This window comes from Plecotus auritus (genome assembly GCF_963455305.1).
Source record: "Plecotus auritus genome assembly, chromosome: 4".
In the NCBI taxonomy this organism is placed as follows: domain Eukaryota; kingdom Metazoa; phylum Chordata; class Mammalia; order Chiroptera; family Vespertilionidae; genus Plecotus; species Plecotus auritus.
In genome coordinates this window covers 135,103,396-135,126,658 of record NC_137775.1, presented here as the reverse complement: position 1 = coordinate 135,126,658, position 23,263 = coordinate 135,103,396, and the positions used below count along the sequence as shown (strand labels likewise).

At 44.5% G+C, this 23,263-nt stretch overlaps 1 protein-coding gene across 1 annotated transcript in view; it reads left to right on the top strand.

Annotated features, from left to right (window-relative positions):
• Positions 1-874: 874 nt before the first annotated feature.
• ZC3HAV1 (zinc finger CCCH-type containing, antiviral 1) overlaps positions 875-23,263 on the top strand; it is a 67,058-nt gene continuing 44,669 nt past the window's right edge. Inside the window, exons 1-2 of the mRNA XM_080663405.1 lie at positions 875-1,338; positions 22,997-23,132. Coding sequence (XP_080519531.1) covers positions 1,031-1,338; positions 22,997-23,132 — 444 coding nt within the window. The 5' untranslated portion in view covers positions 875-1,030. The remainder of the gene's footprint in view (positions 1,339-22,996; positions 23,133-23,263) is intronic.

Below are 23,263 nucleotides of genomic sequence, written 5' to 3'. Positions count from 1 at the left end.
TTCAGGAGGCTCTGCTTTAGTCAGATCGAGAGAATTCCAGATAAAATTTCGTATGCATCTTTTGTAGTTCAAATGTTTTCAATAATCTTTATACCAACTCTGGAGGTCCAAGTGGGTCCCCACAGGGGAAAAGGTCTTGTCCAAATGTCTAAAGAGAGAAACCTTTCTGAGATCCTGGGAATGTGTCTAAACAGGCCCTTGTGACTGCTTGCTGTAGGGAATTAGACGATGCCTGGGGCACAGCGGTCAGCGATTACAGGCAGGCCAACAAAGGTCAGAAAGAGATCCTTTCAAAAGCTCAGAGATGGCAAAGGAGAGGGAGAGGCATAGCCGCCGTTTTTTAGGAGGTGTGGTGGTGTGGGAGAAAGTGCACGTCGGTCCCAGCCAGGCGGTCCACGAGCTGGGGCTTGTGGGTCAAGCATCGGGCTCCAGCTTGATGGCTCAGGGTTCTTCCTCAAGCACAGAGAGGAGATAATAATATTCCCCTCGCGGAGTTGCTGAGAAGATTGACTACGGGAGGCTGGGCTCCCAGCCCGGAGCCGGCGCTGACGAGGTGTGTTCTTTCCTGGAAGGGTGGGGTGGGGAGAGGACGTCTCCAACCCCGACGCACGCGGCGCCTCGGCGGGCTTATAAACAAGCGCACCAGCGCCTCCAGACCACTTTAGTTCTACTTCTTTCAGAAGAAGCCTCGCCCTGCGCAGCTGGGGAGCATCGCCCTCGCGAACCTAGAACCCAGCGGGAGCCGCAGATCCGCCCGCGCAGTAGGCCGCCTTTCCACTCGGTTTGCCGTCGCGGTTGACTTTAAATCTGACACCGGGGTCGAGGTCGGTGGATCTGCCCTCTGGACCCAGAGCCGAGTGGGAAACCGAAACCGCTGGGCTCCGCTAACGGCGGCGGAGAGCGCGCGCTCGCGAACCCCGCGCCCCGCCCGAGCGCCGCCCGCGCCCGCCCCCGTCCCCGGGCTCCGTAAGTTTCGATTCCTCCCCGAGCGGAGTCGCGCTCCGCGGCCAGTTCAGCGCAGAGCAGCGCCATGGCGGACCCGGAGGTGTGCAGCTTCATCACCAAAATCCTGTGCGCCCACGGGGGCCGCATGGCCCTGGACGCGCTGCTTGACGAGATCGCGCTTTCCGAGGCGCAGCTCTGCGAGGTGCTGGAGGCGGCGGGGCCCAGCCGCTTCGTGGTGTTGGAGACCGGCGATCGGGCCGGGGTCACCCGGTCCGTGGTGGCCACCACCGCAGCTCGGGTCTGCCGTCGCAAGTTCTGCCAAAAAGACTGCGGAAACCTGCACCTCTGCAAGCTCAACCTGCTGGGCCGGTGCCACTATACGCAGTCAGATCGGTGAGTGCGCCGCCAGGGAATGGGCGGCTCCCGGCTCCCGGGCTGGGAGGACGGTCGGGGCTGCTGTCCGGCAGGGGTGCGCCCTCGGGGCACCTCGCACCCCACAGCCTTTTCCTCCAGCCCTTCACTTCTCTGCAAAGAGCTCTTCCGCCAGCACCTGCAGACTTTTCCTCGAATGTGGCTAACGCGGTATTGCCTGGGGAAGACTAGCCTTAAACTCCCTGCTCCCTTAGAATACGGTACTTTGGGACCCGCCACGGCCTAGAGAATATGAAGGCAGATTTGGGCAAGGAGAGCCTCCACTCTCCGGAGCTTGAGTCTTTACCTCTCTGCAACCTCTGTCCCCAGGCGCGCTCCCAGCACCCCCACCGCGCTCCGCACCTGGGTCCGTCTCCATTTCCCTCTTTGTCCCTTTTCTGGTACCTGATGCGCGCCATCCGACCAGAGTGGTCCCATTCAAGGTTACCGATGATGTGTGGTCTCCCAGCGCTCCTTCCTGGGGGCCTCTCCTCGTGGCCGAGCCATGGACCGCCCGCTCTTGGGGCCACTTTGAACGAGTGTGGCTTACCTCCCAGCAGCTCCTTCTGTGTCCCCACTTGTTCTTTATTGCCTCAAGGCGCGCTCCAAGGTTTGGGTTACGCTTTTTGGCCTGTCTCCCGTCTCTCCCTGAGAGAGCTCACTCGTCTGGGTTCAGCTGTCACATCCACCAGGTTGGCCCCCACGTGTCCCTCGGCCTCTCACGCCGCCCTGGCCTTCCAGCCCAATCTAGGCTCACCGTCTCCCTGGAGCATCTGTACCGGAATATAAATCCATCTCTTCTTCCTTTCCCCAGGGCAGGGTATCCGACACTCCCCGCAGCCCCCTTTTCATCCTTCCCAACACCTTCCTGACCAAGTCCCTTTATTGAAGCCTCCCATCCCCTGCCTGCCTGGTCCTCCCGTCCATCTCACTTCTGCATGAATGCCTTATTGAATTAGTAAATGACTATCTCGGACCATAGTCTTTCTCCCCATCTTTTCTGTCCCTAGGTAATGCTGCCCGATTATTTTTCTTATATAGTACTTTTCACACTTTGCCCTCCTTAAAAACTTTAAGTGACATCCTAGTGTCCAAAATGGTGGTCATCAAACTTTTGAGAAAAACTTTCGATTACTCACCTCCAATAATATGTGTAGTAAAATATATAAAAGACATGTTTTAAATGGATGAGGTAGTTGATATAATATTTAAAAATATTTTTGTACGTGTTTAGGGTAAAACTAAAAAAATTTAAAAAGTGTTTGATGGTGCTTTGTTGTTTAAAAAATATTTATTGAATATGTTGTGAGGCACCAATTAGCAAGTATTTTTGACTTTTAGGAAGTTGTGTGTACAGAGGGAGAGAACTAAGTCACAGCGAGGATGAAATTAGGAAGGAAGAAAGGACTGAAGAGAGGGAGATACAAAGGAAAGGAAGGAACATTCTAGGAATATACTGAATAACTATAGAGTAGAAAGGCTTTGTTATCTCTTTCTGTTAAATTTTTTTTCACCAACTTGTGTTGGCTTTAAAACCTAATTAAGTTTTAAATACTATGCTTCTTTTGATTTTTTTACTATAGGTTTTTAAAAACTATTAAAGTAGTGAAAAGAGGATGATGAACCCTATGTACACATCATTTTGCTTCAACAGTTTTAAAATTATAGACAATTTCATTTATTCCTTCCTCTCTATATCCATCCTCAACTTCAATGTGTTATTTTAAACCGAAAAGAGTTCATTTGCTTCATAAATACTATCTAAAGTTGTGATTTTCAACCTTCTTTATCTCGTGACACACAAACTAATTACTAAAATTCTTCGGCACACCAAAAATTTTGTGCTGATCTGACAAAAAAAAAGGGTATAATTTTGATTCATTCACATCAGACAGCTATTGTGGATATGTTACATAAACAATATATTTAGAAACTTTGTTTCAATTTCTTATACACCTACTTTAGAAACATTAGTTTAGAAACTTTAGTTTTATGAATTTGAGAACCTTTAGTTTTTTGAACTTTATTTTTTGCCTGGTTTAAGACATCACAACATCTAAGGTGGTCATAAATTAGGTTGTTAACCTTTACTTTTCTATATTTTAAAATAATATATGTGTAAGATAGGGATAATTTGGTCAATGAAAGTTTGGATGGATCCTTTGGGGAATTCATTAAAGTTACTTTTTTTTTCAGTGAAGTGATACATTCTTATTTCTTATATTTATTTGTCTTGTAATATTTTTTATTAACTTTTATTTCTTTTACATCACTTTTGAATTTGAGAATTACAAATTTTTAATCCATCAATGTACATTGCATCTTCATAATAAGGACCCTTGGGAGAATTTTTTTTTTGCCTTGGAGCCTAAAAATATGTTTTTCCCCCAAGTATGTTTTAAAAATGTTCTCCCCATTTTAGCAATTTATAAAACCTTATCTTCTAAAACCTGAAGTGTGGGAGTCTGAGGACTTGATTCTTTGATCACTGGATACTGGGATCTCTTAACCAATTGGTACCCACACTGAGATTACCATTCAGTTTGGTAAACTGTTCTGTTGGAGGACAGTTTGCATTTTGCTGGATTTATAAAACTGCTTCTGTAGGGTTGTTACACATAAATGGGATCTCTCCTATTCTGTAGTTCATCTTTTCTCTTGCAACAGGGCTTGCTTTATTGTTGGGTAATTATTTGTTTTGGTGCATCAGTTTGGATATTGCTGTTTGCTTTGCTGAAACATATGCGCACTGGTGGAGTTCTAATCCTAGTTCTGACACACAAACCATAACTAGAATTCATTGGGCAAATAACTATGTACCAAGCACTCTGATAAGTACTTTAGAGATGGTATCCAAGTTAGTCCTTACCATGATTTTTAAGGTAGATATTGTAAGCCCCACTTAATGTAAGGAAACTCAGGCCTAGAGCTGTTTAGAAATTTACTGAAGTTCACGTAGCAGATAACTGGCAGAGTTGGTGTTGAGCCTAGATCTGCATAACTTCTTAACTAGCTACTTGTGTGGTCAAATAGCTGTGTGAAGTGTGATCTTTCATTAATTCCAGTTATTTTTTTGCAAGCATGATTTCTATTTAAAGCAGTTTGCTGTGTATCTTCAACTAGCTTTGTGGTTTCTGCTCATGTGGCTGTTTCCTCTGTGCTCTTTCCTGTTTGTATGCCTTTCTCCCCCTGTGGTGAACTTTGGGTGAACATTGGTAGGTGGAGAGAGGGTTAGTTGACTGCTTCATAAACTGAAAAAAACCCCACAAAAAGACAAAAAAACCACAACCATCCAAAAGAACGAAAAGTGCAAAGAATAATATAACAAGCACCAGAGTATATATATTCTGAGTATATTAATGTAACAAAAGTTATCTGTACTAATAAAGAGCTAATATGCTAATGGTCGATATGCTGTAATGGGTAATGACCAGGTCATTAGCATATTAGCTGGGGCATTGCTCTGGAGATGGGGTGGAAGTGGGGAGGCGCCCAGAGAAGGCGGGACCAGCCCTAGGCGACTTGAGGGACTGTGGGTGGGGCTTGAAGCAGCCAGAGAAGGCCAGAGGGTTTGGGGGCTGGGCCAGGTGTGCTGGAACTCTGTGTGGACAAGTTCGGGTGTCAAGGCAGGGCTGCAGGTGGGTGGGTGGCGCCAAGCAATTTTGTGTGCTGAGCTCCTAGTATTATATAAAAGAATCTGCCCTGACCGGTTTGGCTCAGTGGATAGAGCGTCGGCCTGCAGACTGAAGGGTCCCAGGTTCGATTCCGGTCAAGGGCATGTACCTTGGTTGCGGGCACATCCCCAGTAGGGGGTGTGCAGGAGGCAGCTGATCAGTGTTTCTCTCTCATTAATGTTTCTAATTCTCTATCCCTTTCCCTTCCTCTCTGTAAAAAATCAATAAAATATATATTTTAAAAAAAATAAAAGAATCTACCTAATAAAAGAGTAACATGCTAATTGACCATACCTTTGCGACACCCACCAGCCAATCAGGAGGGAGTATGCAAATTAACCCAACAAAGATGGTGGGTTAATTTGCATATACAGGCACCCAGCAGGTGGGGGTGGGACGCTTGCATCATCACCATGGCGACAATGCAGGCATTCCGCACCACCCAGCTGCTCTGGGCCTCTGGGCAGCTTGGGAAGGTGGAAAGGCGGCTCCAGCCAGAGCGAAGGTGGTGCCGGCAGCCAGGGGAAGGAAGACCCATTCTTGCACGAATCTTCATGCGTCGGGCCTCTAGTATACAGTATAAAAAGCTTACAACTCACCTTCCAGAATAAATAAATGTTTGCATCTTTCATTTTCGCTTATCTTTTTAAAAAATGTATTTTTATTGATTCCCATGGGGGGGATCGAGCCTACAACCTGGGCATATGCCCTGATCTGCAATTGAACCCTGACCTCCTAGTTTATGGGTCATTGCTCAGCCACTGAACCACACTAGCCAGGATAGTTCATTAATTATAACAGCTGTGTAGTATTTCATCATATGATTTATACCATAATTCAGTACCTGTTCTTCCAATAATGAGCACTTGGGATAGTTCCAGTTTTTGGCTACAACAAACCATACTGCCAAAAATATATACTTAAGATCAATTCTTTCAGCAAATTTTAGTACTAATATACATTTTTTTTTAAATATATTTTATTGATTTTTTACAGAGAGGAAGGGAGAGGGATAGAGAGTTAGAAACATCGATGAGAGAGAGACATCGATCAGCTGCCTCCTGCACACCCCCTACTGGGGATGTGCCCGCAACCAAGGTACATGCCCTTGACCGGAATCGAACCTGGGACCCTTCAGTCTGCAGGCTGACGCTCTATCCACTGAGCCAAATCGGTTTCGGCACTAATATACATTTTTATTAATTATGGTCACCACGGTGTACCTTAGATCTTTAGAACTTATTCACTTATAACTGAAAGTTTGTGCCCTTTGACCAACATCCCTCCCCACAGTCCTGACAATTCTCCTCTCTTCTTAAATGAATTTGGCTTTTTTTTAGATTCCATGTTTAAGTGAGATGAATGCAGTATTTGTCTTTCTGTAACTGGCTTATTTCACTCAGCATAATGCCTTTTAGGTTCATATGTGTTGTCACAAATGGCAGGATTTACTTCTTTTACGGCTGCATAATATTCCATTGTATACATACGTGCCACGTTTTCTTTATCCTCTCATCTGTCCATGGACACTTAGGTTGTTTCCATGTCTTGGCTGCTGTGAATAATGTTGCAATGAGCATGGGAATGCAGATACCTCTTTGAGATAGTGATTTCATTTCCTTTAGATATATACCTAGAAGAGGGAGGGAGGGAGGGAGGGAGAGAGAGAGAGAGAGAGAGAGAGACACTTTTATGTGAGAGAGACCCATTGATTGGTTTCTTCCTGCATGAGCCCTGACTGGGGCCAGGGATAGAACCCGCAACCCAGGTATGTGCCCTTGACTGGGAATCAAATCCACCAAGACCTTCTGGTGTGTGGGCTGGCACCCTAACCACTGACACACATTGGCCAGGGCTGGTATTTCTTGTTTTAATTATTTGAGGAACCTCCATGCTGTTTTCCACAATGGCTGTACCAATTTGCAATCCCATCACCACTGTGGTGCATTTGGTCTTTATTTTTCTCATTTATTATTTTTCTACATATGTGTGTATTTCTAAGCAATATTTAGGATTATTTTGCCTGTTTTCAAGCCTATAAATGTCATCCATACTAGATGTATAAATTTTTGCTTTGTTTTCTCTTGTTTGTGCAGCATGATGTTTCTGAGACTCACCCCTAATATTCAGAGCCCTATTTTGGTACCACCTTAAGAACTGGGCAAGATGGACTTCTGCCCTGCACCCTCTGCTCTACAGGCCCTAGTTCCAGCCCTCCTCCAGTTGTGTCCTTACTTTTTGAAGAGTCCAGGAGGCCAAGGAATGCCTCATCACCTTCTCGACCATGCTCTAGTTCATGGGACCCTGAAATTCCCAAGCCTATTTCTGGAGCTTGTGTGGGCTTCTTCCCCAGGTCTTCATACACGTGGAAGGAATTTGGCTGGCATGTCCATTGCCTCTGCATGATGGCATGAGCAGTGTGGCACAGAGCCTGAGTTGGGAAGACAAGTAGTGGGCTGGAGCTAGGAGTGGGCTGAACTTTCTTCATTCTGTTATTTATTACTATAGAACTCAGGTCTGAGAATTCTAAATTCCAACTTGGCCTTCCAAGTCATTATAAAAGTATTAGAGGACTGGTGCATGGATTCGTGCACTGGTGGGGTCCCTTGGCCTGGCCTGCACCTTTTCACAATCCAGGACCCCTCGGGGGATGTCGGAATGCTGGTTTTGGCCTGATCCCTGCAGGCCAGGCTGAGGGACCCCACGGGTGCATGAATCTGTGCACCAGGCCTCTAGTATGCATCTAAGATCTTTGATTAATCTCCTCCTGCCCTCCCCCCTTTCCCCTGAGATTCATCAGTCTGTTCCATGTGTCCATGCCTGTGCATTGAGCATCTGCCCTCTAGTGGTCAGTGTGCGCCATAGCTACTGGTTGAATGGTCGAATGGTCGCTTAGGCTTTTATATATATATATATATATATATATATATATATATATATAGATGTTTGTCAAGATGGGAAGTTAGAACATGTTTTCTTGAACCATTTCTTAGCTTGATTAATTAGTGTTAAGTATTTAGACACTTGGTGCATGGACCTCTACTTTATTTTGCCCCAGTCCCACAGATTTTAGGAGAGTGACTGCTCTAGTTCATTCAGATGTATAGCTTTCTTTTGTATGAATGTACAAAATTTGCATATCAATTTTCATATTATTAAAGTGTAGATTGTTTTCAATTTTTTGCTATAACAAACCATGATGTGTTGGACAATTTGATATATCTTTCCTTGTGCACATATGCAAGAGTTCCCTAGGTATCTAGTAGTGAAGACCCAAACTTAATCTTTTTTAAAAAATGTTTTTATTGATTTTTAGAGGGACAGAAGGGGAGAGGGAGAGACACACACACAGCCCCCACTGCGGATTGAGCCCACAACCCAGGCATGTGCCCTGACCGAGAATCCAACTGGTAACCTCTTGGTGCATGGGTTGACACTCAACCACTGACCCACACTAGCCTGGCTGTTTCCATTGATTTTAGAGAGAGGAAGGGAGAGGGAGAGACAGAGACATCAATGTGAGAGAAACATGGATCGATTGGTTGCACACGCCCCAAGCAGGGATAGAACCTGCAACCAGAATGGATCCCATGACTCTTCGGTGCACAGGAGAATGCCCATCCAACTGAGCCACACTGGCCAGGGCTGTATACCAAGTTTTATCCCTGCATAAGAATATGAGGGTCCCTTGCTTCATTTCCTTGCCAATTGATATCATCAGCCTTTTAAAATTTGTTCTAATACCAAGAATGTGAAATGTACCTCATTGTGGTTTTAATTATTATTATTTTTAAAATATATTTTTATTGATTTCAGAGAGAAAGGGAGTGGGAGAGAGAGAGAGAGAGAAACATCAGTGATGAGAGAGAATCATTGATTGGCTGCCTCCTGCACACCTCCTACTGGGCATGTTCGTCTGGAATCGAACCCAGGACCCTTCAGCCTGCAGGCCAATGCTCTATCTACTGAGCCAAACCTGCTAGGTCTGGTTTTAATTCTTTATATATTCTGTCTTGTAGCTCTTTTAAGTCACATTGCTTGTCTTGACGTTACTTCTTAGTAGTTGCTTTTTTTTTTTTGTCATTTTAGTTCTCTGTAATAGACTTTATTATTATTTATTTTATTTCTTATCATTGCAAACTGTATATAGTTCAATGGCAATAAGCATACTCATGATGTTGTACAACCCTCACTCCTGTTTAGTTCCAGAACATTTTCATCTCCCCAAAAGAAGCCATACCCATCAGCAGTCACTCTGTTGTAGTGTAACCCCAAATCTCACAAAGGACGCTTCAATCAAGAAGTCAAATTATGGAGTCATTTATTCAAAAGCCGGCGGTTACCAGGGGGCAAAAGCACTCCAAATCTCGCAACCCTGAAATGCTGGCTACATCAGGCTTATATAGGCAGAATATCACAAAGATATCGATTACATCTTTGGGTTTGGAATGAGGAACCTGGTTTGCACAAAGCAGTTACAGAAGCGAAATTGAGTAAGTTAGTTATCTATAAAGATTAAGTATAGTTTTGGGTCTACGGATCACTGAATCAATGGAAACACATTATCTGGAGCCACTGAGGCAATTTATTTTATTTTTTTTAAGTATTAATTTGGGAATATTGAGGGCCAGGCGGGAGCCCACCTCTAGTGGGAGGACTAGCCTTTTCTTTTGCCTTGCCATCCCTTTTATTCAGGTTTGGGATACACCCATTGCCCTTAGGCAGGTAATTCCAGTAACAGGCAGATTATCTTATCAGTAAGGATTTACATGATTATTTGGTGGGGAAGTTGCTTCAGCTACCATTGTCTCAATTAGATAGGGAGTGGTTGGCTCTGACCTTTCAGAGCTTCAAGGTTGACCAGCCTTCCAGGTTCCTTGTCCACATCTTTCTATTAGTGAGACAATGATCGGTTTCCGGCATCTCCCCCGTTTCTTTTCTTTAAAAAATCTTGCATCTGCAGACTAGAAATAAACGTATAGGAACAAAAAAATGTTTGAGTCCCAGTTTCAATGTCAAACAGTTCCTTATGTGTACATGTCAGCAATGATATTTCAGTTCTGGATGGTGGACAAATGGTGGTAATGCAGGTCCGACCCTCTCTGGTTTGGTCCTGGGCAACCTGCAGCGACGCACAGCTGCTGACTGCTAGCATGGCAAGGCGTCATCAGCATCTTCCATCTCTGGACTGTTTCTCCTCCTGTCTTCATGGCTGGAGCATTCCTGTCAATTCCTCTCTGTTGCAGGAACCCACATGGTCTTGGAGTTGTTTTCATGCTCCAGGTGGTCTCCGGGCTGTTTGTTGTCTGGCTTGTCCTCCTCCTGCTCCTCATCTTCAGTGGATTGCTTGGAGTCGCTGCTCTCTGTGGCTGAGGTAGTTGATTGTCTGCAGCTGCATGGTGTGGCTCCAGGCGCAAGGTTCTCATTAGTCTGGCTAGTTTCTCTCTTGGATCCCTGTTGTAGTTTAATACTTCTTTTCTCGGTGAATTTTCCACACCTTTTCTCGGTGTATTTTTTCCTTCCTTCGCTCTTAGGCGAAAAATATCATCTCCTCCAGACGTCCCGCCGTCAGGCGCCAGATGTGGGAATGAACCCCTTTCATGTCCCGCTTGGTTCAGGGTTCCGGCTCTGGAGAAGGCCGCACACAAATGAAAGAAGACTAGAAAAGTATTAATTTGGGAATATTGAGGGCCAGGCGGGCGCCCACCTCTAGTGGGAGGACTACCACCACTGAGGCAATTTAGAATAACTGTGCTGTCCTGGTCTTGGGACCACTGAGTCAACAGAAATGCATTATGTGGAACCACTGAGGCAATTTAGTGTAATTGCGCTGTCCTGGTCTCTAGGTACAGAAGAATGTGCTTCGATAACCAGTGAGATCACAATCAATGGGATATTCAAACCACCAACAATGGAGCATTCAATTGATTGGGACAGCATACATAAGTTCAGAAAATCAAAATAACTTTTCTATTGTTTTAGCAAGCAAATATGTACAGAAGCCAAAACAGCAGGGTTAAAGTTAAAGTTAAACTGCAGTTTCTACCTGAGATGATTGCCACCATGCTTCAACTCCTCTTCCTCTCCCCAGCCCATGGCACCTCTGTCTTTGCAGATTTGCCTATTCTGGATGTTCCCTCTAAATGGAATCATACAAAATCGGTTTGCCTTTTACTTTTGTATGTCACATGTCATTTGTGCGGGTGTATTTACCCAGGAGGTGTCTTCCTGGAAGTTCCTTCTGTGGCTAAGTGTGCTCTGTCCGTGTAGTCATGTTGTTAGGCCGATGGCCTTGGGGACGTGCTGTTTTCTGCGACATCAAGGCACAGAGGTGTGTACCCTGTAAGAATCATTTGGAAGTTCTCTTTTATTTTTTATGTTTTTGGCAAGAGAACATTTATTTGTTAAATCACAGAGGTAGAAGAAGTAGTTTCTACTAGAAATGGGCTTAGGCCAGGCCAGTGTGGTTCAGTGGTTGAGCTTTGACCCATGACCCATGAGCATAGACCCATCCAACCAGTTCCATTCCCTGTCAGGGCACGTGCCCAGGTGTCAGGCTGGATCCCCAGTAGGGGGTGTGTAGGAGGAAGCAGATCTTTCCATCTCTCTATCCCTCTCCCTTCTCTCTCTAAAAAAATCAATAAAAACACATTTATAAAAGAAAGAAATGGATTTAGGAAGCAAGTTATGGAGGTAAAGGAAGGGCCCTTGGAGCTTGGGAGTGAGGAAGCTAATGATAACCTGCCTGGGGCGGGGGAGGGGGCGGAGCGAGCGGCGGGGGGGGGGGGGGAGGCAGCGGCGGGGTGGGGGTGGGGGTGGGGGAGGGGTGGAGGGGAGGGAAAAGGAAAGGGAAAGCGAAAGGCAGGGGCTTGCGCCCAGAGGGAGAGTGCTCATTTGGAAATTTTTCTCTTTATAGATTCTCTTTGAGTTTATTTTAATTTGATCCAATTTGACGATCATTTTCTTCAGCTTTCTGTAGACATTAAGAAACCATGACCTTGTAAGTGATACTGAATCATGATAAAATCCAAAATAGTGATAAATAAGCATCTGATAACAATATTTTCTACTTAAAAATTTCTTTATTGTTGAAAGTATTACATATGTCCTCTTTTCCCCTCATTGTCCTCTCCCAGCCTGCCCCGCCCCCCGCCTTCACCGCCCCCCCCATTGTCTGTGTCCATTGATTATACTTACATGCGTGCAAGCTCTTTTATCCCCCCTCCCCCAATACTTTCTACTTTTAAACATAATATAGAAATGGCAAAGTTAAATATTTAAAATAAGTATAGATTTGTTTCCCTTCTATAAAAGGGTTCTAATATGCTTACTGTTTCTGACCACATTTACTTCCAAACAGGCATCTGTGGTGACCTTTACCTGTAGGCTACTTTGGAATTGGGAAGGCCCCGAGACGGGGTGGGAAAGGAGCAAATGAATCCAGAAGGACCAAGGATATCAGGCCAGGGAGAAATCCGTTTAACCAAGTTGGAGCAGGGGAGCTGAACTCGGATTGGAAGGAGAGAGTAGAGAACAATTTTATGATCTTTTAACACTTCCCTACTGAGAAGAGACTCAATATATTTCATACCAACTCAGAGCATCGGGTTCAGAGACTTCATCTAGAGAGAAGTAGTTCCTGAACAGTTCTCATTCCTTGCCCCTGTCAGTAGGGGAAATTTCAATCGTGTACTCCTATTAAGTATATATTTATTTAATAATGTAATGTATATGTCTTTTTTTTTTTTTTTTTAATCCTCACTCTGAGGACATGCTGAGAGAGAGAGAGAGAAGGAGAAACATGTATATGAAAGAGAAACATTGGTGTCCCTATGTGTTCCTGAGATTGAACATTTTGGTGCACAGGACCATGCTCAACCAACTGAGCCACTTCAGCCAGCATAACTCTTAATTTGTATATTAAATGTTCGATACATTTTTACGTTTTAATGAAACTTTAAAATCAACCTTAGTGAGGTATGATTTACATAAAATAAAATGTACCACTTAAAGGTACAGTTGAAGAGCCTTGACAAAGGGATATACACCCATATAACTGCCACGGTCAGGATAAAGAATATTTCTTTCAGTCCTAAAGGCTCTTTTGTGCCCCTGTGAAATTAACCAGTTAATTACCTCCCCCCCTCAACCCAGCCAAGGATTCTTTTACTCCTTTAGAAAATAAATGAGAGTTGCAACACTTCCCCCCTCCCCCCACCGCTGATGGATCAACCTTGGGTGGCCCCTAGCCTTGGAGCAGTACTTCTGGAGCATTGCTGTATATCTGGATCACCTGGTGGGGGATGGGAGGGTGTGTGTGGGGGGTGGGGGTGCTTATTAAAATGCAGATCCCCAAGTCACACTTCAGAACTTCTGGTTCAGAAGGAGTTGGTTGGGGCCTGGAATCTGAATCTGCGTTTTTAACATCACTCAGGATTCCTTTGCAGAGGCTCAGGGATCACACTTTCAGAAACAGGATGTGAGGATCACTTCCTGGTAGAGTGAGAAGGCAGGTTTTATGTGTGGCTTCTTTGCTTGGTGGGGGGAGAGAGTGTAAAAGAGAAACGGGTTCTTTAGTGCACAATGAATAGAGATGAAGAAGTGAAGACTGTACTGTTGTTTTTTTTTTAAATATTTTATCGATTTTTTTACAGAGAGGAAGGGAAAGGGATAGAGAGTTAGAAACATTGATGAGAGAGAAACTTCGATCAGCTTACTCCTGCACACCCCTACTGGAGATGTGCCACAACTAAGGTACATGCCCTTGACTGGAATTGAACATGGGACCCTTTAGTCCATAGGCCGATGCTCTATCCACTGAGCCAAACCAGTTAGGGCAAGACTGTACTGTTTTCTCTGAGGTTAGGTGACCTATTCCTTGCTTCTATATGGTAGAATTATAGGAGATACAGGAAACGAGGACATTCCAGTCACCCCCTCAAGAATATTTCTTGAGCATATACTTTGCGTCGCAGACAGTAGACTATTCTGAAGCTTCTGCCCCTTCTTTTCTCGCTAAAGAAATCCTCAAATACAGTTGAGCCAGTTAATATTTCTCTCTAGTTTATTTTAATATTCTTAACTCCCCAGGGGATCCATGTTGGAAGCTTGGCAGGGGGAGAAGGGGTGTGTGCGAGGAGAATAGTCTCGTCTGACCTGCTTCATCAATCAAGATTTTGGCAGTACTACCACCACCTCCTACTCTACTCTTGCCACTCCCTACACTTTTTCTCCATCCTGATACGGATAGCACCCAAACTTTGCTGCTTATTGGAATCACTTGCAAAATCTTTAAAAAATACTGATGCCCGACTCCTACCCCCTAGTCATTCTGATTTAATGTTTGACATGGGTATTGGGATTTTGTAAAAATCCTCACCTGAGCATATGTATATTGACTTTTAGAGGGAGACAGATTTGTTGTTCCGCTTACTTATGCAGTCACTGGTTGATTCTGGTTATGTGCCCCGGTGGAGGAGACACTCCGCAGCAGCTTACCTAGACGATGCTCTAACCGAGCCACCGGGTCAGGACTAGGGTTTGTTTCATTGATAACATATTATTTAGACCAGTGTTCTCTAGACTTTTATCTTTCACCCATCCCTTTTCACCTGGCTTATATTATGGTGAGCTATTTCCTGTTTTCTGTACAAATTAAGTACCTCTTTGTTTTTACCAACCCCCCACCAGGTGTTGAGAAGCCGAGAGAGTGAGGGAGAGACGGGAAGGAGTATTTTGATACAAATTACTGTAAAAAACACTGGACTCTCCCTTGGTTATTATCTTTCCCCCATTGGTCCGGATGTGGAGCCCAGGGCTGCTGCTGTGTTTACCGACTTGTGAAGTGGAACAGCTCGTAGGTGGCCGACCAGTTCAGGAACCTAACCCGCAGTCTCATCATCGGACCGGTGCAGCCCTGGTTCTCAGCCCCCGGCCCCGCTTCCCGTCAAGCTAAATCGGTCTCTGAGGGTGTGGCCCAGGTTGAGGTATTTCCAAACACTCCTGGCAACCTAAGAAACGCTCAAACCTGTAGAAAATCTGTATGAGTTCAGTTGAGCCAAACTGACGACCAGGGAAGCAAAATCTCAATGGATTGAGAAAATGCTATGCAAAATGGCAGTTCTGCATCTTTTGACATCATAATCAAACGAGGAAGTGCAAGGGGGTTGCAGGAAATCCACTGGTGAGAGATTGGGAAGGCGGGAGAAAGCAGAGCGGGGAAAATCTCTGGAATTGGATAAAAAGGAAAAGGAATAGATACATTTTTTACCGAGGTGGGTACAGGATAGGTAACAGGTAACAATTAACATAATAATGTGAAGATTTGTGGTCTTTGCTCTGGTGTGATTGTGCTTAGAGTGGTGGGGGAAGGGAAATTTGGTATTCCAAAGAAATGTTATGGTAAATGCAAAAAAAAAAAAAAAAAAAAAGACCGCAGACTCAGTTAAGGTAGACATTGACCTTTGTTAGGGGAAAATACTGGCCTAGGACGTGACTACCGCCATGAACTGCTTTTAGTTAAAAAGTTACAATTTCAGACTATCCTATGTGGCTACTTCTGGTCTCTGAGTTTGTAAGGCTGCATGTAGGCCTCCCCTGAGCTCCTCAGGTTTAGTAAGTGGCGCCTTTTTCGTCCAGGGATGACACCACTCCGAAGGTGGGGGAGGATGTATTTGCTAGGGTTAAAAGAACATTTTGTTTTGTGGCTGGAAGAGCAAAGTGAGGTCATTTGTGCTTAAGAGTTTGGCCTGAGATTCCTGACAGAAACTATTCTGCCTCTTTCAAGGCCACCTGTGCTGTTTTTAAAGGCTATCTTTTATCCCAATGCCTGCTGCTTGAAGTTTATCTGCAAACAGTTGTTTTCCCCGGGCAGTTCATCATGGTTTGTAGGGAGCTCTTGACTGTGCTGAGGAGGTGGGGAGTCCTATGGCTGCAAACCGAACTTTTGGGGGACCCCATAGTCCTTTGTTGGAGAAGGTTGAAAGGTTCTGAGTGGGCCGGGGTCGCGCACCTATGACATGAGGCTATAGTGTATCAAAAAGTTTTTATTTCAGGCGTCTGGGTGCAGACTGGCTGAGTCTGACATCTGAGGCAGCGGAGAGTGTAAGAAGGGGGGAGACTTTTATCAGCTGTTGCTGGCTGCAAGCAGTTCGGCTGGCTGATGTTCCTCCCACCCCAGGTGTCCTCTGGTTTATCTGACCTATGTGTGCTCAAGGCTGCAAGCTCCCTGCAAGATATCTGCTAAGCACAATAAGTTTTTCTCTGCCCCGTCTTATTCTCTTTAACCCTTTCAAAGGTAATCTTGAACCTAGTACTTAATTGGACCAGCAGCCTCAGCACCACTTGGTAGCTTGTTAAAAATGCAAATTCCCAGCCCCATCACCCCCCCCCCTCCCGCCCAGACCTACTGATCAGAAACTCTGGAGGTGGGGCCCAACAATCTGTGTTCTTACATAGCCCCTAGATGGTTCTGATGTGGGTAAAAGTTTGAGACTCATGCAGTAGGTCTGGGATGGGGCCTGAGAATTTGCATTTCTGACAACCTCCCAGGTGATGAGTGTTCAGGGACCTCTCTTTGAGAACCACTGCCTTAGAGAACCCCAAGAAGCCATGGGAGAGTTTCACACTATTTCTTGGCTTAAGCCTACTAGCCAATATGAGGGAGCTGGAGCTGGGACAAAATGGTCAGAAGAAAATGGAAAGGAAGCTTCTGCCACCTTAAACCTGAACATGGAGGCATCAACCTGCTACACCCTCTCTATGGTTTATACGCATCTTCTCTCCTTGGACTCTGCTCTCAGTTTCCCATTTAGTACAATGGCTTAAGTAATCCAGAATGTTTTTTTTTTCTTTTTTCCTTTCTGATTTGGAAAAGTTTTTGTTTGTCCAGATTAGGTTTTTGTTTGTGTTTTGAGATCTGGGTATTTGAGTCATCTTTGAATTCTCATTTTACCCAGCCTCAGTTTCCCAAAGTAAAAAGTAAACTGTTACCTTAGGATTATTGTGACAAGTAAATTAAATAACAAAGTTCCTGTCACTTAGTGAATATGTAATAAATATTAGTTTCTGTACTTCTGGTCTTACCCCCAAATAGGTGAGCACAATCCCACCCCCATCCCGTGGCTTATCAATATGCTGAAATTAGGGCAAAGGTAGAGAAGTCTAGGGAATGTGGGAAAACTGAGTAGGGTCTCCGAGGGAGCGGGGGAATGGGGGCTGCAGGTCAGAAACCAAGGCTAGACATAGATGTTGCAGACTGAGGCCGAGTTCAAGGTGAGTTTCCTGGAATCTAGAGGAGCGAGCCGTTTCCCTGAGGATGGAGAAGGGAAATGAGAAGTGAAACTGGGCCCTCAGACGGGCAGCGTCGAGGACCCAGCCAGTGCAGCGTATGTTGGGTGGGCTCTTCCTCAGGCAGGAGTGTCCTGGCTGGGCTTGGAAAAGCCTGGAACGCAGGCTTCCAGGCAGAGGAGTCCCCATTAGGCTGCCTGGCTGCCTGTAGTGTTTAAGGAAATACTGACTTCAGGGACCTTGGAAGTGTCCCACTCCTCCGTTAGGATGTGACAGACACCTAGTTGTGACCAAAGCTGCATTTCTCTGGGACCTGGAGAGGGCTGGGTCCTCTTCTATGACCCTGTTTAGGTGGCAGGAGAGGTGCCATACTCTTGGCTCTGTGTTCAGGATGTCTGGATTGGAGCTAAAGGGAAAGATTCTTAATTCCCTCTGATAAACACTTGTTACTTATCTCCCAGGCAGAGGGCAGACAGAACCTGTCTAGCTAGTGGTGGGGTGTTTCAATGAGGTTATTTTAAGCTCCATATCAAGAGGATCATTAATGGCAAGGCCAGCCGGAGTGAGATGTCCTATGAGGTAATGAGGCTCACACACATCATAAAGCTATGATGGAGGGGCTTTCTGTTCTGGCCTGGAGGCTGGGCCCTTCCTGCTGTAGATTCTCTTCAGATCACCCCCTCCCATGGGGCTCCAGGGAGTGCTAAGGTGGAGTCTTCGCCCAGCTGCTGAGGGCTCTGGGTGGTGAGGGTTGCTGGGGAGCAGTTATCTGAAACCACAGAACCCAAAGCAAGCAGAGAGCTGAGGTCAGCCTTATCTACAAGTGCCAGAAATGGCTAAAAGCCAGGGCCACCTAGTGGAGAAAACCGAGAGGGCCGCCTGAGAAAATGGCTGGGATAGAGGCGGTGCCAGAGCCTGGCTAGCTGCCCTTGACTTCTCCCAGGCAAGGTGCGTGGGAGGGCTGATGGCTGACAGTTACTGATTCTGTGATTTTTCTCACGAGGCTCCACGGCTAGATCTGAAGGCAATTCCAGGGAATTTCAGAAATGCCTTACACACAGGCCGCAGCATGAGAATAAGTGGCTTTCAAAGATTAATTCTTAGAGAATAACTTTTACCTTAGATGCTTACATTTAAAAACAAAACGATCAATTTCAGCAAGATCATTTTGCAAAGTCTTTTGCATTTTCTGTTTACTACTAATAATGAACTAAAAAAATAGTGGCAACAGATATGTTTTTTTATTATTATTTTATTTTATTTTTTTAATAAATCTTTATTCAGATTATTACAATTGTTTCTCCTTTTCCCCCCCATAGCTCCCCTCAACCTGGTTCCCACCCCACCTTCTGCCCTTACCTCCCCCCCACTGTCCTCATCCATAGGTGTATGATTTTTGTCCAGTCTCTTCCTGAACCTTCCATACCCCTTTCCCCCTGAGAATTATCATTCCACTCCCTTTCTATGCCCCTGATTCTATTATATTCACCAGATTATTCTGTTCCTCAGGTTTTTAATTCACTTGATTTTTAGGTTCACTTGTTGATAGATATGTATTTGTTGTTCATAATTTTTATCTTTACTTTTTTCTTCTTCCTCTTCTTTAAGAATACCTTTCAGCATTTCATATAATGCTGGTTTGGTGGTGATGAACTCCTTTAGCTTTTTCTTATCTGTGAAGCTCTTTATCTGCCCTTCAATTCTGAATGATAGCTTTGCTGGGTAGAGTAATCTTGGTTGTAGGTTCTTGCTATTCATCACATTGAAAATTTCTTGCCACTCCCTTCTGGCCTGCATAGTTTCTGTTGAGAAATCAGCTGACAGTCGTATGGGTGCTCACTTGTAGGTAATTAACTGTTTTTCTCTTGCTGCTTTTAATATTCTCTCTTTGTCTTTTGCTCTTGGCATTTTAATTATGATGTGTCTTGGTGTGGTCCTCTTTGGATTCCTTTTGTTTGTGGTTCTGTGCACTTCCTGGACTTGTAAGTCTATTTCTTTCACCAGGTGGGGGAAGTTTTCGGTCATTATTTCTTCCAATAGGTTTTCAGTATCTTGCTCTCTCTCTTCTTCTGGCACCCCCATAATTCTGATGTTGGTACGCTTGAAGTTGTCCCAGAGGTTTCTTACATTATCTTCAACTTTTTGGATTTTTTTTTCTTTTTGCTTTTTCGGTTGAGTGTTTTTTGCTTCTTTGTATTTCAATTCTTTGACTTGATTCTTGTGTTCCTCTAGTCTGTTTTTGGGTCTCTGTATAATATTTTTTATTTCAGTCAGTGTATGTTTAATTTCTAGTTGGTCCTTTTTCATATCTTCGAGGGTCTCGTTATATTTATCGGCCTTTTCTAGGATATTCTTGAAAAGCCTTATAACCGTGGTTTTGAATTCTATATCCAGTCGTTTGTTTTCTTCCATTTCTTTCGTTTGTGATCTGTTTCTTTGATGCCGCATTTTCACTGCTTCCCTGAGTTGGTAGGGTAGATTTGTATGCTAGGTTTCCTATATGGCCTAGTGGGTCGGCCTCCCCAGTCAACCTGAGGTGGACACTCTTGGTGCACCCCTTGGTGGACTGTGTGTACACTCTTGTTGTAATTAAGTCTTGATTGTTGTTGGTATCACTGGGAGGAATTGACCTCTAGGCCAGTTGGCTGTAAGGATCAGCTGTGTCTATGCTGGGAGAAGTTCGGTGCTGGAGACAGCCTTATAGGATTAGACTTGCCAAATTGCAATAGCCTCTGTGCTCAGCTTGGATGGGGTGGAGTCTCAGGGCGGAGCAGACAGTCTTGGCTTCCCGTCAGCCTTGCGCGCGTCAGCCTTGCCCTTGTGCGCGTGCGCCTACAGACCTCTGCCTTCCCCGGCTCCCGAGTCTCCGCCCGAGAGTCCAGACTCCCCTCACAGGAGCATGGGTCCCCAGGGGCTCGCCTGGAATTGGGGTTCAGTGCCGTCAGAACTGGGGCTCAGTGTAGTCAGGAGCTTCCGACTCCCTTCCACTAGGGAAAGGCTGTGGCAACCTCCGCAGCCTTTGTGCACACTGGCACGTGCGCGCCTTCAGACCTCCGCCTTCCTCTGCTCCCGAGTCTCCGCCCAAGAGACCAGACTCCCCCCACAAGAGCGTGGGTCCTCAGGGGCTCGCCCGGAACTGGGGTTCAGTGCAGTCAGAACTGGGGTTCAGTGCGGTCGGGGGCTTCCTTCCCCCTTCCACCAGAGAAAGTCAGCCAGGCTCTCAGCCGCCCTTCCTCTCTGCGCGCACAAAGACCCTTTGCCGTACCTCCAATTCTCTGTGAGCTTTTCTCTTTCCTTCTAGTTGTAGAATTTTCACTCAGCCAGCTTTCCTGTGGTTCTGGATGGTGTCCGTTCTGTATTTTAGTTGTAGTTTTGAAATTGTTGTGCGAGGCAGCTGTTTAGGTGCTTACCTATGCCGCCATCTTGGTTTTTTCCCCAGATATATGTTTAATATTTGGGAAACGAAGGAAGACTATTAAAGATTTTAATTCTCAATAAGGAAAATAGAACAAGGCAAATAAATGAAGATATTTGTTAAGTGCAAATTAAAAATATAAGTCTATTTCATACCTATTTGAAACAGCAAAATAATAAAACTCAATGTTATTGTGCTTGTGGGGAAATAATCACACTCACATATTGGTATGTTTTCTGGAGAGCAGTAGATCAAAATGAAACACAAGCTGCCAAGAAAATAATTGTGGCCTTTGGGGAATACTCCCAAAGGAATAAATCCCAGGAAAAGAACAGACAGAAAGAGAGGTTATTTGTATAAAGGTAATTGTAGTCACACTATTTATATAGTGAAAATCTGTCCATAACCTAACCACCTAATAATTTGATAATGGTTGTGTAAACTAGAAAATAGAACATCCCATCATATATATTTTTTATTGATTGATTTTGAGAGAGACCAAAACATCAATTTGTTATTCCACTTATTTATGTATTCATTGGTTGCTTCTTTTTTTTAAAAAAATATATTTCTTTATTGATTTCAGAGAGGAAGGAAGAGGGAGAGAGAGATAGAAACATCAATGATGAGAGCGAATCATTGATTGGCTGCCTCCTGCATGCCCCCCACTGGGGATCGAGCTCCCAACCTGGGCATTTGCCCTTGGCCGGAATCAAACCTGGGACCCTTCAGTCCACAGGCTGACGCTCTATCCCAGGGGTCCTCAAACTTTTTAAACAGGGGGCCAGTTCACTGTCCCTCAGACCGTTGGAGGGCCGGACTATAGTTTAAAAAAAAACTATGAACAAATTCCTATGCGCACTGCGGGCCCCGGCTAGGGCTGGTTGCTTCTTTTATGTGCCCTGACTGGGGATCGAACCTGAAACCTTGGCATATCAGAACGACACTCAAACCAACTGAGCAACCCAGCCAGGGCAATATCCCGTCTTATTAATAAGTATTAAAATCATACATCTGAGAACTTTGGTGATACGTTAGATAGCATATGTAGATTAAAAAGTGGAATGAGTTTGTAATGTGGACATTGCTAACTGTCAAATTCTGTTTGTCTGATGTAACTATCAGTGCTATCAGGACTTCTCAGTGATCTAAATCAGTGCATCTTGGACTTCAATGTGATTTCATCATTTGGAGATATTGTTGGAAGATGGATTTTGATTCAGTAGGACTAGGGTAGGGCCTGAGATTCTAAATTTCTGACAAGCTCCCAGGTACTTACTGGTTCTCCTACCACACTTTGAATAGCCAAGATCTAAATCTTTGCCACTTCGTATGGTGGTCACTAGTTATATGTGGCTATTCAAATTTAAATTAATTAAAATAAAGTAAATAGAAAATGCAGTTCTTAAGTCTCACTAGCTCTATTTTAAATGCTCAGTAGCCATGTAGGGCTTATATCTTGGAAAGCCTGGATGAGAGAACAATCTCATTGTCATAGAAAATTCTATTCGGGATAATGTTGACCTACATAATCAAAGACTGAAAGTGAAGGGGTTTTTATCGCTTTCTGTAGACTTGTTTGAATTCTACCATTAAGAGCTTGTTACATTCCTTTATAGTCACAAATTATACAGGTATACACTGATATATAAGATGAAGAAGAAATAAAGCAATGGACACTTTTGTGTAATTAAAATCTTTGATAAATGGAATTCTATTTTCTCACTGACTCTATAGTCAGTCCATAAGTGTGTTATCCTCATTATTCCTTGTCTCTCAATGAGCAATCATTTTTAATAAATTGGTTTCAGTTTTTTTAAAATACGTTTTTTTAAAAAAAATATATTTTATTGATATTTCACAGAGAGGAAGGGAGAGGGATAGAGAGCTAGAAACATCGATGGGAGAGAAACATCGATCAGCTGCCTCCTGCACACTCCCCACTGGGGATGTGCCTGCAACCAAAGTACATGCCCTTGATCGGAATCGAACCCGGGACCCTTGAGTCCGCAGGCCGACGCTCCATCCACTGAGCCAAACCAGCTAAGGCTCTTTTTATTTTTTTATTAAGGTATTATATTTGTACATATCTTACCATTGCCCCCCCCACCCTACCCCATAAAGTGCATTTTTTAAAGCAGGACCAACCTGTATTAGTTATCAAAGGATATGGGTCTTGATTTCCAATGACTGAAAGTTCCCTGGATGATTTTTTAAATTTTCTGTGAATTGGAAATACTGACAATTGTCATTTTCCCCCCAGACATTTGTGCAAATATTCTCACGATGTTCTCTCAGAAGAGAACTTTAGAGTCCTGAAACATCATCAGATCTCTGGACTGAACAAAGAAGAATTAGCAGTGCTTCTCGTCCAAAGTGACCCTTTTTTTATGCCTGAGGTAAGTTATGATTCCTCGGTTTAAAAAGCAGGAAGAATATATAATTGGCAGTGTTGTTTCATGGGCGTGTTTGAGTAAGACCAGGAAGAAACTCAGCACCAGGGCTCTCGTGGGGCAACAGCAACCGATGG